Source organism: Xiphophorus hellerii, chromosome 3 (genome assembly GCF_003331165.1).
Source record: "Xiphophorus hellerii strain 12219 chromosome 3, Xiphophorus_hellerii-4.1, whole genome shotgun sequence".
NCBI classification, from domain to species: Eukaryota; Metazoa; Chordata; class Actinopteri; order Cyprinodontiformes; family Poeciliidae; genus Xiphophorus; species Xiphophorus hellerii.
The window spans coordinates 32,037,055-32,052,337 of NC_045674.1; the positions used below are offsets into that span (position 1 = coordinate 32,037,055).

The 15,283-nt window shown below is 39.4% G+C and overlaps 1 protein-coding gene across 7 annotated transcripts in view; it reads left to right on the top strand.

Moving 5' to 3' along the window:
- The window catches only part of adgrb1a (adhesion G protein-coupled receptor B1a), a 179,673-nt gene that overhangs the window by 74,954 nt on the left and 89,436 nt on the right, over positions 1-15,283 (top strand). For 6 of the 7 annotated variants that reach the window (XM_032558860.1, XM_032558866.1, XM_032558864.1 and 3 more), the window contains exons 3-11: positions 7,747-7,905; positions 8,620-8,727; positions 11,666-11,833; positions 12,188-12,352; positions 12,526-12,690; positions 13,449-13,613; positions 13,710-13,811; positions 13,914-14,020; positions 14,874-15,068. In XM_032558860.1, coding sequence (XP_032414751.1) covers positions 7,747-7,905; positions 8,620-8,727; positions 11,666-11,833; positions 12,188-12,352; positions 12,526-12,690; positions 13,449-13,613; positions 13,710-13,811; positions 13,914-14,020; positions 14,874-15,068 — 1,334 coding nt within the window. The remainder of the gene's footprint in view (positions 1-7,746; positions 7,906-8,619; positions 8,728-11,665; positions 11,834-12,187; positions 12,353-12,525; positions 12,691-13,448; positions 13,614-13,709; positions 13,812-13,913; positions 14,021-14,873; positions 15,069-15,283) is intronic. The other variant, XM_032558861.1, reaches the window with a different exon arrangement.

The following is a 15,283-nucleotide window of genomic DNA, read 5'->3' on the forward strand; positions in this document are numbered from 1 at the left end:
TTTTGTACCTTTACATCTATAGAAAACAATAAATCTGTAATAGTTCAAATGCAACTGTTATGTTTGCTATTCAGGAAGATTATAAATTAATATTATTTCCTCTACAGATTATTATATAGAGAGGTACATTTCTCCCCGTAGAGCAGAATATCAGTTTGATCAGTTCAGCTGGATATTTTTCAATGAAAAAAAAAACTTTCAGATAAAAAAATCTTTGTTCCCTTTTAAATGAGGAAACTCATGTGTGAGCGTTTTCATCTGTGTACGAGTTTAACGTTTTGTGCCATTCAAGTGAAGCTTATCCTTCCCCCCTACCCCTCTTTCCTCCTCATCTTATCTGTTGTCACATTTTCCCCTCTTTCTGTTCCTGTCTCCCTTCATCTTGCTCCCCCCTGCAGGCTCCCCCTCCCCCATTTCCTCCTTTCACCGCCTGTTATCTCTGCTGTGCAGTTGACTGCCTCTGTCCTCTGGGTGTCAGCATTTGCCTTATCCTTCATTCAGCCACACAACTTTGTGTGAACCAGTCACCCCATTGCTGCCTGCGCTTCATGTTTTCATCATTATTCTCCCTCTACGTCCTCATGTCTCTGTCTTTCTAAACATTTCCCCCAGTTGCAGCTCCTCCCTCCCCAACTGGCTGCCTGTTTCTACAGGGCCGTAAACATCATATTTTAGCCATTCTTTGCTTCCCTACCAGCTCCACAAACATACACATTCCTCAGTCATAAATCTGCAGTCATGCTGTCCACTAAAACCCTGTGTATGTGTGTGTGCCGGCGTGGGGGGGTGGGTGTGTGGGTGTGTGTGTGTGTGCACTAAGTGCTAGCTATTGATCAAAAGTACAGAAACTGGAGCTGTAAGAAGAGATGCCCATGCAGTCATCCTTTCGCTCCAAATAGAAGATGAAGGTGACTTTCAGGAAGTTCGTCGACACACTCACATGCACCCAGTGAACCGTGCAACCACACATGCTCACGTGCACACCCCCACAGACATTGCAAAGAAAGTGTGTGTTTTGACAAAAACAGATAATCAAAATAAAGTAGGGACTGTGGAACATGAAGGATGGAGGATGAGTTTAAGCCTTGAAGAGGAGAGATGCTCCTGTGACGAGGTGCTCAAACAAAAGCCCCCTCTAAATTGAGAATATAATGAAATGTCTTTGCAGACCTGGGAAGACAAAACTCCATTACTCCCCTCACATTTTCTACCCTCTCCAAGACTGTATTTATGAGGCAGGAAAAATAAAAAAGCTACCATCATTGTCATTTCAAAAACTCTTCTCTTTAAACAGACCTGAAAAGTTTGTTTTTTTTTAGCAGTGCTAAAACCTTCATTTGAAGGAAGGAGTAATGTTCTCTGTTCCAAACATCTGTCAAATTTTTAAATTATTTTATTCACAATAAGACCAGAATTCAGATTGAGGAGAGGAGCTGAAGGTCATTCTGGAGTATCAGGCTGACATTAACCCTCCTAAAACAGACATCAACATGAATGCCTCCTTTCTTCCATGAGTTCTACAGAAAAATTACATATTATTTATTTAAGAATAAAAATTGGTCTTTGAAACTGGTAATAATGCATTCAGCTATAGATATATCTATGGGTTGGCCAAAATTTGCAGCTGATTATACTTTGAAACTTTATCTAGGTTCTGTAGAATCCATAAAAATCATGTGGCAGAAAATTAAATAACCTATAGAAGATGTAAAGGATATTAAGGCAACTTGTCTCAAGCAATAATTCTAAAGTTGGTCATTTTTTTTCAATATTTATATCTTTATTCAGCTTCCAGGGATGCATTGTACAGCTTTGGTCAAAAAGAACCCTCAAGAAAATGGAAGTAGGAAAGAAACTCAGTAAAATGAGAACAATCAGTATAGAAATATAAGAATGAATAACAAAACATTAGCATGCACCTTGTTGCAGTGAGAGCTTAAGTCACTCTCAATATTCCTGTAAGATCTCTCCTCCTACTTTCTAAATTTTCTTCTTTTTTAACTTTGAAAAAAGTTTCCCCTCATACAAATTCCTGTATTAGCATTCACACACCATTATAAAAGGTAACCAGTGAGGATTAGATTGGGATGAATACACACAAAGGCAACTCTGTCTTTGTGTGTATCATTGCATTCTTTCTGCCAAAAGAATGCACTGAGGCCACTGGCATACACCTTGGTATTTATAATAGTTAGGCCTGTCGCGATAAACGATAAATCAATAAATCGCACGATAAATTAAAACTATCGATGTCATTTTAATTATCGGCATTATCGTCTCATCCGGCCCTTTTCTTGTTCTCCGGTGCTCTCCATAGACTCCCCCCTTCCTCATTTCCTTAGTGTAAAGCCCAGCGCACACTACACAATCTTAAAGCTGTCGATTGTCGGCCCATTTTCAAAATCTGACAGACCACACATTAGCGGACAGAAATCCTAGGTTTAACGGTTCGATCGGGTTCGTTCCTGCTTGGTGGTGTCCAACAATGGGCACAAAATAATGGCTACAAGTTCAGTTAACTAATTTTAAAACCGGGCATTAATCAATGCTTTACTACAATCTACCTGCAATGCATGTAGCTAGCGTCAGTCCTGACTGAATGAAAATCATTATAACCTATTTACGTCACGTTAACAAAGAACAGCTGCAAAGTTACCGGGTTTATCAACTGCGGTAGCAATTTCGCTCCAACTCCTCCTCTTGTCATTTCTATATTCTTTGCATGTTGAATAAACATTAATGTTGTTTCCACATATTATCTCCGATGTCGGCTGGACTTCGGGTTGCGCCGTGTCAGCTGTTTGGGATTCCCCGACGTAATTTCCCCTCAGAAAACACGGAGGAGAATCCGTGCTTTCTGATTGGCTGCCTGTCACATTCAACAGGTTGCGTTAAAGCTCCCAGTTGGGGAAAACCCCTGATTTGGATCGGAGCGGCAACGACGATCTACCGTAACACACCACAATTTTAGAAAGACCAACGTTCTAAGATTGTTGTAAGGGGAAAAATAGGAACAAAAAATCGTGTAGTGTGAACTATTGCATCAGGTAGTCGATGTGCCCATTTTCTCTATTTAAATCTAATTATTACTGAAGGGCAATATAGTACACAGACTTCATAATCTGCACTCTTTTGATTGAATGCAGTATTTATTTCCACTTTGGCTTTATGTTGTTTAGTTTTTTTCAAGTGCGTTTTTTGTTAATGGAGACTGAGAATCCATTTTATCTTTGTTTTTGGTTGTTTTGTTTATTTTGTTTATCATTTCCAGTGTTAAATATTCTTTTGAAAATAAAGTGTATCTATCTTTGGCAGGAAATCGCATGCATTATTACATCATTTCCATTAAATCAGTGTAAAAAGGTCTTCAAACAATATTATCGTTTATCGCAATAATTTTTGAGACAATTAATCGTTCAGCAAAATTTGCTATCGTGACAGGCCTAATAATAGTGCATATATTTTTTTTCTGATCAGCTATTTTTCATTTACAGTAAAAAAGTAAGTCTTGAGACTTTTAATCTAGAAATTTGGAAGCTAGAAACCTTTTCCTTGCTTTTGGTCTTTCCTTGGTTCTGGTGTATACAGACAAACCCAAAACCATCTCTACGACTGTAGACCATGCCAGCTGCTGGACAATTTAAGTAATATCACTTTACAACAGAGGCTCCCAACCTTTCCCTCAAGTAAGAAAGTAAACTTTGTTTATATAGCACCTTTCACAGGTCAGAAACCACAAGGTGCTTTACGAAATATAAGACATGAAGACACAATAGATAAAACAGAAGGAGAGATAAAACATCATGGATGTGAAAAAGGTGTAATTAAAGTAAAAATTGTGTAATGTTTTTTTTTGTAATGTAATTTTCCTCACCTAGAAGATATTTCATTTTGTCAAATCCTTTTACTTTTTATTTCAAACCTCTGTCTATTGAACACTTATCTTCATGTCGTAATACTTTCAACCATATTGTACTCTCTTCTTATCTTCTCTCCTATTACTAATGAAATCTTGGAGTCCATAGCCAGGATCTACAATAGGGACTTCAAAATGCATAACATACTTCCTGGCTGGACTCATCATTGTATAGTTTTTTTCTTCTTCACATGCTTTAACTTTTGAAAATCATGTTTTGTGCAGTGGTATTAAATTCGATTTTCCGGTTTTTCATGGTGTAAATTATGTAGCTCTTTCTGCTTTGATACCTAAACCTAATCTAGGAAACATTCGCTCAAGTAGGTCTGTTACCAATGGACACTTACCACGCTTCATGTTGGTAAGTGGTACCAACATGAAGTTTTTAAACGGAAAAGTTTTTAAACAGACTTTAAAAACTGTTCTGGTCAGAAATTATTTTTCTGTCTATGCTAAAACATGAAATGACATTCCACAACATACTGTATAAAGTCATTCCTAACATTAGCCTTTTTAAAGAACACTCATGTGCATCATTTGCTGGACACCTATTTGAGCTGCATCCATCTTCAGTCCATTGTGTGATTTGCAAAGATATATGCAGCAAAATAACCACAAATGTATACAGATGTACCCAATTCACCACACTTCCCTGTAGTTCTTAAAGGTCTAAGTCAGGGGTCTGCAACCTGCGGCTCCGGAGTCACATGTGGCTCTGTGGAACGTCTTCAACGACATGTCCCAGAGAAAAATGTATCCAAATGATTTTGTTTTTTTAAGAATGACCAATTTCCTAGAAGAAATGTATCAAGACAACGTAATATTTGTGGCTCTAAATGAGTTTATTATCCAGACTGAGGTCAAGAATGGCTCTCTGTGTTGAAAAGATTGCACACCACTGAACTAAGTGATAGCAGTATTTTCATTGACTGGGACAGATTTTGTCTACATACTTTATTAGCATGCCTACCAGAGACATGGCTTTGTTAGGCACAGTAACCATTTCAACTTGTTTGTGTTCCAGATACAGTAATAAATACAGATTATTTCAAAAGTACATGACAAATAGTAATCTGCTAACTATAACGCTTCATAGTTTGAAATAATACATACATGATTTTTCTAAAAGAAACATTTTTCAAACATGCATTTTTTTGACGGTGCTCTATATACATCAGTCATATTACACTCATGGTTCTGGCATGTTGGGACGACAAACAGCTGCAGAAGAGATTTATCTGTGGGTGTGAGTGGGCGTGTGGGGGTGTGTGTGTGTGTGTGTGTAGGTTTTACTCTTTGCACTGAATCGAGTGCTCTTCACAGTGGCCTCTCTCATCCCAGTCTCGCCCCTGAAGGAAATTGATTTGCGAGTAATTAAAACTGTGTGTGACTGGATGTGGGCCAACTTCATGTTCTATTCATGCAGATTAATACATATTTGTCGTTGCCTGTGGGGGCTTAAAGGCATCTGTCTGTGCCATTAAACATTTATGAGCATGGAGGACACAGGCGGGGAGAGAGTCGTTTGGCAGCACTTTGCTCCATCCTCCTCATATCAGCACACATCTTAATGGCGAGCGTTAAATCAGAATAGCCAAACGGGGAATTTGACGATGACAATAGCATTCATCACACCATGGTTCTAGAGGAAAAAATCTCCCCTCAGACACTCTTTCTCTGCAAGATACCATCAGTCTGTGATGCTTATTTCATTCTGTTGCAGGTGAGTTTTCAAAGTATTCACTCACACACAGCCTTATCCTCTCAATCTGCTTTGATGATTACTTTAATGTCTTTGCAACAAGAGATTCTTTATGTGTTCTTTGATAGTTTTTGGACACTAGGATATCATAGATGGTAGCTGTACCTCCTGTATTTTCTCAACCTGGCCTCAGTTGGTGTGTGTAATGTTGGGTAATGAAACATTACCCCTACGTATGTACTTCTGTGGAATATAGAGGGGCATTATATAACCAATTTGCACATGTTATGTGTTCTCACATCTAAGGCTGTGTGTGTAATGAAGAGAGTCCATTATCAAGCGATTACCTTGATAATTAGCATTATCACAGAGGCTTCTGTCATAGTGGAATACCCACGTTAACCACTCTGAAGCTAGCGTGGGTATTCCTCAGAAACACTTTTTTTTAAATGGATGCTTTTAAATAAAGTCCCTTTATGGCAAAGACATTTGCCTTTTTTCCTGATTGAACAACATTTTTTAAAATTAGAGGAAATATGTATACTGACAAAACAGCTGCACATCCAGAAGTCCCAATCTGACAACTCAGGAAATAATTGCTCCCACTCTTTCAGGAAAAGAGACTGTATTCTAACAGTTGAGTGATTTACATTTCTCAGCCTTCTTCATACTTTAGGTGTTGAAAGGAGGTCCCTCTGATTCTCAAACATCACATTCTAGAGCAGTGGTTTTGCCTGCTTTTGCTAAGTAATCAAAGTTGGGTTAGACTAGATGGACTGTGTATGTCAACATCAATTTTCTCAAGACTTGTCAGAGATTTTCATGTGGAAACAGGTCACTGCTGTCTTTGTGTCACTTTTTGCTTAAGGCCAGATTTGTGTAGTCCAAAACTAATGGCCCTTTTCCCCTAGCATCTAATCAATGCAGATTGACTCAGCTCCACTCAGTTTCCGCTATGTTTATATACAGTACAGACCAAAAGTTTGGACACACCTTCTCATTGAAAGTCCAAACTTTTGGTCTGTACTGTATATGCTAGCCCCTTTCTTCAGTACCTACATGGGATTCCTGACTGGAAACACATCAGGAGACTGTCAGTCACTGACTGGATAGGGGTGGAGTTGGTTGTGTCACAAGAGCAACTCCCTTACAAGTATCAGTTCTAACATTTGTAAAAACTTGCAATACTGAGTGTGCTAAAGAAAATAGCAACACTGCAAATAGGTTTGGTTTGTGGGGTAATGACAAGATGCAAGATAAACGCAACACAAGTTTTTGTACTTGTGTTGCGTTTATGTCGAATATTAATGCCACATTTCTTTTCACATCATGGGACCACTCTGCTAGGATGACCCCACTCACACAGAGCCTCTTATTCAAGTGTAAGTGAAAATGACCTTAACCATGTAGACATGAACTTCACTGAGTAGGTTCCGGTGGAAAAGGATAGAAAGTACTGTCTTTTTGTCTTATTCTCCATCTTGAGCTGTGAGTCTCTTCCACAGTTATCTCAGGATTCTTCCATGATTCTCTAAACAATGTTCTCCTGTCTGTTTTGGTGAAAGGCATGCTCTAGTAGGTTTGCAGTTTCTCAACCTAATCCTACATTTAACCTATCTGCTGTGTTCCTTGGTTTGTTCACTAATGCTGTCCAATAAACCGCTGAAACCTTCACAGCTGTATTTAGGTGGAGAGAAGCATACACACGAGGACTCTATTTACTGGCTATAAACTATGAAGGCAGGATTGCACAGGAATTTGTTTCAGTATATCAGATTAGACAAGCAGGAATGTGAATTTAGGGTCTAATTTCTTGTAAAAAGAAATGCTGAAAGCCATGTTTCATTGTTTTTAAGTTTGACAAATGGCTAATATAAGTTAATATAGCAAAAACCATTCTACAGTACCACTGTGTTGTGTGAAACATTACACAGTCTGTCAGTTTGTTGCAATTGCAATATTTGCTTCAGAGTGCAAGAAGAACATACTTTCATTTAATCATTCCAAGAAAAATAAACAGTTTTGTTTTTATTTATAAAAGCTGTTGTCAGTTAGCTCACATGTAGTGTTGACAGTACTGCAGTGTTTTAACAGTGACTGTTTCTGTTGGCTGTGTTTGTGTCTGCAGGTGGTTGGAGTGTGTGGGGCCACTGGGGGCAGTGCAGCAGTGAATGTGGCGGAGGAATCCAAACCCGTGCTCGGACCTGCCAGTCGCCGCCAGAAGAGTCTTTCCTGTGTGAGGGCATAGTGGAGGAAGGTCGGCCCTGCAACTCCCAGTCATGCACAGGTTAGCTCTTCCCACTGGCTTTGGTTCTGTCCACCAATGAAACTTTGTCTTCGTTGGACATTTTAAAGATATTCTACACTTACACTTACTTTCCTACTAACTTATTCTTCTGTTGTGTATCTTATGCGTGTGATTCAGTATTTTGAGTTAAGGAGTGCATGTTGGAAAGGGGACTTTGATCGATGAAAATAAGAAAACCTGCATGGTCAACTGGTTTTTGGTCAATAATGCAAAGACCTGATTATTTCAAAATCCTAAAATCCTCAAATGGCTAAAGTGACTCAGGCAGTGAGCATCTGAGTGCTTTATTTATTAGAGACAATTTACCAAGAAGTATTAGTGCTTTTATTGAAATGTTTGACAGCTTAAAGCTTCTTTTCATCTGGGCAGAACGATTGATGCATTTCTCTGTCTCACAGCAATAAGTCATGGCTGCAGCTGAGATGGGTTTAAGTGTATTTTTGTACTTAGTCATTCCAGCAGAGGCACTTCAAGACTCTGAACAGCATTATACAACAACTGAAAGAAATCATCAGTACACAGGAACAGCACATAAACACCAACAGCACAACACAAGTCCCAAGTTTGGCTGATGCTGTTCTGGGTGACCAATCACGTCACGGTTGTGCCCCAAATATAAGCCATTAGTGAAGGAGCTCTGGTTGCTAACCCCGCCCCTCCTCCCCTTCCTGGCCTTGCCTCATCCTCCTTTAGGCAAAGGTCGCCATCTCTCTCGCAGCCAGTCTCTCCGCTCGGTGGACAACCCCAAGCGTGATGACACAGACAAGCCCCCCCGCAGCGGACAGCAGAGTCCTCAGGAAGGTAAGACAACGGGACGCAGAGGGATCCCATGCATCAGTCACTGTGGCAGCTTGGGTGACCAGTTTACTTTTACAACATACAGCTGTGACACATTTCAAACATACACATCTATCAAAATCTCCCACAGCAGTGCCTTGTCCACAGTGGACTACTTCCAACATGGACCCTGACTGAACATAGCGAAACTGAATGAAACAGAACACTGTGTACTCTCTGTAAAATATGAAATCAAACAGAGTTGCTGCTCTCTGATAAAGTGATGATGCACCAAAGTCAAAAAATTTACATAAAGGAATAGTTCAACAAATTGGACTGGTCTTTTTTTAGCTTCAGTCTATGATTGAAACAGAAGATATTATTGTTATATCGGTGATACATGTAAATACAAGGAAAGAATAGTTACTTTACCGTGCATTCAATTTACAGAACATAGAAATTCTGTAAATTATAAAGTGTACAAAACATCCATGTACTGTACATATCCTCCACCTTATGCACATACTGTACATCCACACACAGATACATTCAAATATAAAAAAGCATTTCGAAAATAAACTACAACACTGTCCATGTTGAAAAAGAAACCAAAGTTGCAGGCCTCAATGTGAAGACCCTTTGCAGAGATATTTTCTGGCAATAGAGATTTAAACCAAAAATAGCTATTATATAAATATAAATAGCTAGTAGCTTATTTTTATGTTTACTGACCTAACTCACATCACATTAGTGTGTGCAATCACACTTCTAACTAATAACTTACTTTGACCTTTTCATTTCAGACCTAAATATCGCAGCTTAGAAAGTCTCAGAAATAAAGTGATTATATACTATAAAGTGACTCAAAGTTCAGAAGTTCTAACTGTCATGATTTTGGTGGGGGTTTTTTATCATGGGGTTTTGTGTTCCATAGGGGTGTTATTCATAGTCTTTGGTTATTTATCTGTGAGTTTATTTCCAACATGGACCCTGACTGAACATAGTGAGACTGAATGAAACAGAACACTGTTTCATAGTTTTCTTGGTGTCATGTTTTGTTTCTCTAGGTTGTTTTGCATTTTGTTTTATTTAAGTTAAATTTTTGTTTCAGTTTTCTTATCTAGTTCTCATCCCTGGTGCATCTCTTCATTGTTATCATATTCTGTTGAGTTTTGGTGAACACTCTGGACCATGTACTGAGTTTAAATAAATCTTCATCATGTCATGTTGCTGTTCACATTTTGACTCTGCCTTATCTCCACCTTCACCAATCATGACACTAACCTTAGCTGAGGAAAGATGGTGACTAGTTCACATTCATCCTTAAGGTATAGAATTTTAGCGCAAGGTTACAGAACCAACAAAAAACTTTGTCATTCACCCATTCACACAGCAAAGGGTCTGGTTTTCGCTACTTCTCGTCTCTTTATTTAGTAAAAACCTTTGCAATAAAAGCAGCAACAGCATTTCAAGTAACTTTTTAAAATTGTCAAATCAAGCAGTCAACACATTTATGTATGCTTACACAGCTAACAGGTTGTAGTGTCGACATAGCAGAGTGACCATTTATTGTATCTCTGCATTACATTCAACAGCAGTTATTACTGTCTGGAAAATAACAATGTTCATGACTGATATGAAATTTAACATCATTTACCAGAGATCATGTTCTGAGCAATCATTACTTCAGTACCCTATCTGAAGTAAGATAGGGTTCCAAATATGACCATATTACCACTCAAATGCAAAATCTGAACAGAACTGTAGTAAGTAAATATCCTATCTGCATCATTTAGCAGTTGAAGTTATTTTTGAGTACATTTCTATAAGCTTTATGGGCCTTAATTGATTATGTTGTAGTTATAGATTAATAAATGTTTACACATTTAGCCAAAGAGGAGGCTTGACAGTTGTTCTAATATGGAGAGTACACCAGCCTCATGCTGTTTAGAGTTATTAATGGTAGTAACTGCTTCTAATTTCTCTTTTACATAGAACTTAACATATGTCCGGAATTGCTGAACTATTCCTTGTTGCTGGTTACTGTGAGTAGTTTTGGGATAATGTTTTGAAACAAACTGATGGCTGTACTTCATTTTGATTCAGTGTATTTATCTAGGCAAATACACTGCATTTGCCTAGAAAGGTTGTTCAGTTCTAATTTAAATACAAATTTCAATCCAAGATGGCAAAGTGCAAACCTGCAGCTACCTGTCAGTTATGGAGGTTGAACAATATTTCATAGATTTTTGACTTTGAGTGAGGCATCACTTTAATGTGCTTAGCTTCCCACTTCCTGTTAGCTTTTCTTTTTCTCCCAACCCGCCTTTGACTACTCAGGCTTCTCTAATTGGTTCAGTGACCCATCTAATTGGCAGTCTCTGAATGTAACAGTATGAATGACATATCCTAAGGCGATGGCATTCACTTTTACATAGAGTCAATGCAAAGGATATGACATCTGAGCCTGACATATAATAAAGAACAAGCAGATCCAATGCTGGGCTCCATTTCAGGGCTCGCTTGTTTGAGGGGAGCAATGTGTGAATGTGGACAAAGAAGGTTAGCCTTTACCTGTTACCACAAGACAGGACGGTATTTACAGAATGGCTTGTAGGCTCCTAAACAATTTTTTATCTTGTCCTTTAGAATGATCAGCTGTGCTGTTTAGAAGACCGATCATCTTAAAAGACAGCAAGTTCAAGCTACCATGAGAAAACCCATCTGTCAACCACATTTGTCTTTGAGGAAGAAAACTTTGTTCAATATTTATGAAATCCTAGGTGTTCAATAAAAGGCGGCCCCTTGAAATGTGGCACCGACATACTTTACCTTTTAATACCACAGCCCCTCTTTTTTTGGCCCCGGGGGCTGCATCCTGCATGTTAAACAGTTATGGACCTTTCCTTTTCTTCCTTTTCCTCCCAATCCTTCCATTCTTTACCTATTCCATCTTGCTCAGTAGAATCAACTTCAGGTGAGGAGTGGTCATCCTGGAGTGTGTGTTCTGCCACCTGCGGGGAAGGCTGGCAGAGTCGCACGCGTTTCTGTGTGTCCTCCTCCTACAGCACACATTGTAGCGGGCCACTGCGAGAGCAGAGACCTTGCAACACCTCAGCAATTTGTCCAGGTAAGCCTTGCCCTTACCCCCACCAGATCCCTCTGACCCCCCACAGTCACCTGCACCCGTCTCCTCCCAGCGCTCATTCCTTTCCCTGACCATGTATTACCCGTAGCAGACCCTCTAGATCCTATTAGCCACTCTATCAGCAGATTAGGTTTCAAAGTGTTGTCAGGCTCTCATGGAAACAGACAGCAGTGGGAGGTCCTAGAAACAATAGCCTGGATGTTCTCCATAAAACCAAACCCACAGTGGAGTAAAAAATGGGTCACCTGTCACTGTGATGTTTCTTAGTTTCAATTTGTAAAATGGATGGTCTGTACATCTGTCTTCTAAGTCACATGATAGCTGCTCTGATTGCAGTTCACGGCACATGGGATGAGTGGTCACCATGGAGTTTGTGTTCATCCACCTGTGGCCGAGGTTACAGGGCCCGAACACGAACTTGTTCCCCGCCGCAGTTTGAGGGAAAACCCTGTGACGGACCAGAGGAACAGACCAAATTCTGCAACATAGCCGTCTGTCCAGGTAAACATGACCCATCAACCAATGAGCCAATAATGTAATGTAGACATTCTCATAGATCACAGTTAAGCAAACCCTCCCAGTTTGCTTAACTGTGAATAATGTCCCAGCTTATAAACATCGTGGTTGGTCACACTCTTTGTCCTCGCTGTTGCTGTGGCCCTGCCGGCTCCCAGTGGATGGGGTCTGGAATGAGTGGTCCAGCTGGAGCTCCTGCTCTGCTACATGTTCCAATGGGACGATGCAGAGAACCAGGGAATGCAATGGCCCCTCTTATGGAGGCTCGGAGTGCAGGGGAGAGTGGCTGGAGACTGTTGACTGTTTCCTGCGGGATTGTCCAGGTATGATCAATTATTGCAGAATGTGTCTTTCACTCTGCAATTAACATACAGACTTCCTATTAAAAATAAGCTTTAGCCTTCTGATGGTTTGTATTTTGTTTTTAAACTCAGTCTATGAAAGGAGCAGCGTTATGTAAAATCAACTTTTTTGAACTCTACATTTGCTAGAATGTTATTCTCTCATCAGAAATATACCTGGAGTTTTGTCTTGATTCTTTTATGAATATTTGAGAAATCTTTTAATTTCCCATGGCAACTGTTCTGCTGTGCAAAACGGCTGTGTGGAACTAGCACCTCCTTTGAGATACAGCTCCTCCTTGGAGCTGTTTTTCCAAGCTTCTGCCTCACAGTGCATGCCTCCCTATGACCCCCCCACTCAGCTCCTTCAGAATAGTCGGCAGCAATTAACAAACACTTTGTGGAACTGCAGATCTGCTGAGCTCATTATACACTCTGAGCAGTGGCAATGCAGTGTGAAGTTAATAGAGGAGTGAAGTTTTGCTGACTTGCTGGAGGTGGAGTTTCAGCAAAGAGCAGGCGTTTTTAAAGAGACAGAGGCTTAATTTCAAGGCATTAAATTACAAAGCCAAATTTTCTTTGTCATGTTTATATATAGTTGGATAGTTATGTGATTGTATTGCAAAATTCCATTATTTGTCTGGAAAATACGTAATTCTGCCCCTTTAAGTTAATTTAATTGAATTGTTACTCTGGAATTTACTGTAGTAAACAACATTCCATGTTGTGTTGATTGTTAGTGGATGGGAAGTGGCAGCCTTGGTCCTTGTGGTCAGGCTGCTCTAAAACCTGTGGAGGGGGGACGCAGCAGAGGAACAGGGTTTGTTATGGGCCCTTTTTCGAAGGACAGGATTGTCCTGGAGAGAGACAACAAATCCGTCACTGCAATGAAAAGAGATGCCCAGGTGACTGAATAGAAACATTTCTATCTGAAATGTACATGTACGTTTTCTCACATTAGTGTGACTGACACAGTTTATTTTTCTTTCTGTTGCAAACAGCACCTCATGAGATATGTGATGAGGACAATTTCTCTAAGGTTGTGTGGAAGATGACTCCTGCTGGGGATACAGCAGCAGTACAATGTGATTCCAATGCCGTAGGTGAGCTTCCATCTTCCATGCATTCACACAAGGTTCTATTTACAGAAACTGCATGACAGAATCCTCAGTGCTCAGCTGAACTTATGTGTCTCCTCCACACAGGAGTTATCCTGCGTCGCTGCTCTTTGGATGAGGAGGGCATTGCCTACTGGGAAAATCCCACCTATATGAAATGCATTTCCAATGACTATCGCAATATACAAACCTTAGTAAGCAGTAAATATGTTTTCATTTGACTTGTTTGAAAAAAAATAAACCTTTCACAGATCACAAACTGCTTTAAACAACACATTGAAATAGTCCCTTTGTTTCTTTTCCACAAATGTGCATACATTTTAAATTGTTAAGAAATATCAGGTTCATATAGCATTATCCAGTTCTGATTTAGTGTTTTAATTCTTGATCTGCAGGAGAGTGAGGGCAGTGCAGCCATGATAAAAACCTGTGAAATAGGCCTTGGGTTTACAAGGTTCCCCAGAAGCAGATGTTAGCTTTGATGCCATTAGCATCAAATGATTAGACAGTTCCCACACGCTCATGGTGCTCACAAAATATTTGAAAGGTTTTTCTCAGAGATATATTTTTCTACCTAGCACCGAAAACTTTCTCTACTCTCTACTATGTACTTATCAGACTAACATGGCAACTCCAGAACTACTTCCTTTTTTAATTCAAAATAAGAGTTTCAAACACAGATACAACAGGATGGTAACTTAAAGCACACATTTATATCTGGGCTTCATCTTACTAGCTTACACTTACTTCACTAGATAAAGTCACATTCTGACAGATGTCACTGACAATATTGTAACATTTTAGACAAGATTTTGTTGGACAATATTTCATTACTTGAGAAAGGGTAGGTTTTAAAAAGGTTGTACTTCTACCCACTCCTTTGAATGTTCATTGTTTATGGCATTGCTGTAACTTCTTTTGTAACTTGACGCTTTCAATAAACTTCAAAAATAGAAAAAAAATCCCTGTTTTTCACTAATTATAGAGATGATATGAGATGCCCCTGAAAGAAATAACAGATAAACTAACAGAAACTTTTTCCAACAGACTCGGGAACACTTGTCCAAAGCACAGCGTGGCCTTGTGGGAGATGGAGTTTCAGAAGTGATGAACAAGCTGAGGATGACATCTGATGATGGAACAAGCTACAGCGGTGATCTGTTGGCTATCCTGGACGTACTGAAGAACATGACAGAGATCTTCAGGAGGGCATACTATAGTCCCACCAGTGCAGACATGAGGGTAATTTCGAGGTCTTTTCACATTTCACTTCTGGATGTAGAAATGCTTAGAGTTAGAATTAAATTAGAAACATATTTAGTTATTTGGGGTTCTTCTATCTTGTTTATTAGTTCAGTTTCTGAACATACATCTCATGTATTCAGGGAGTTAGTCCCAGAGCTGATGGAAATATTGTGGAAACTGAATGTTTTTGTTTGAATTCTGTAAGATGTTAG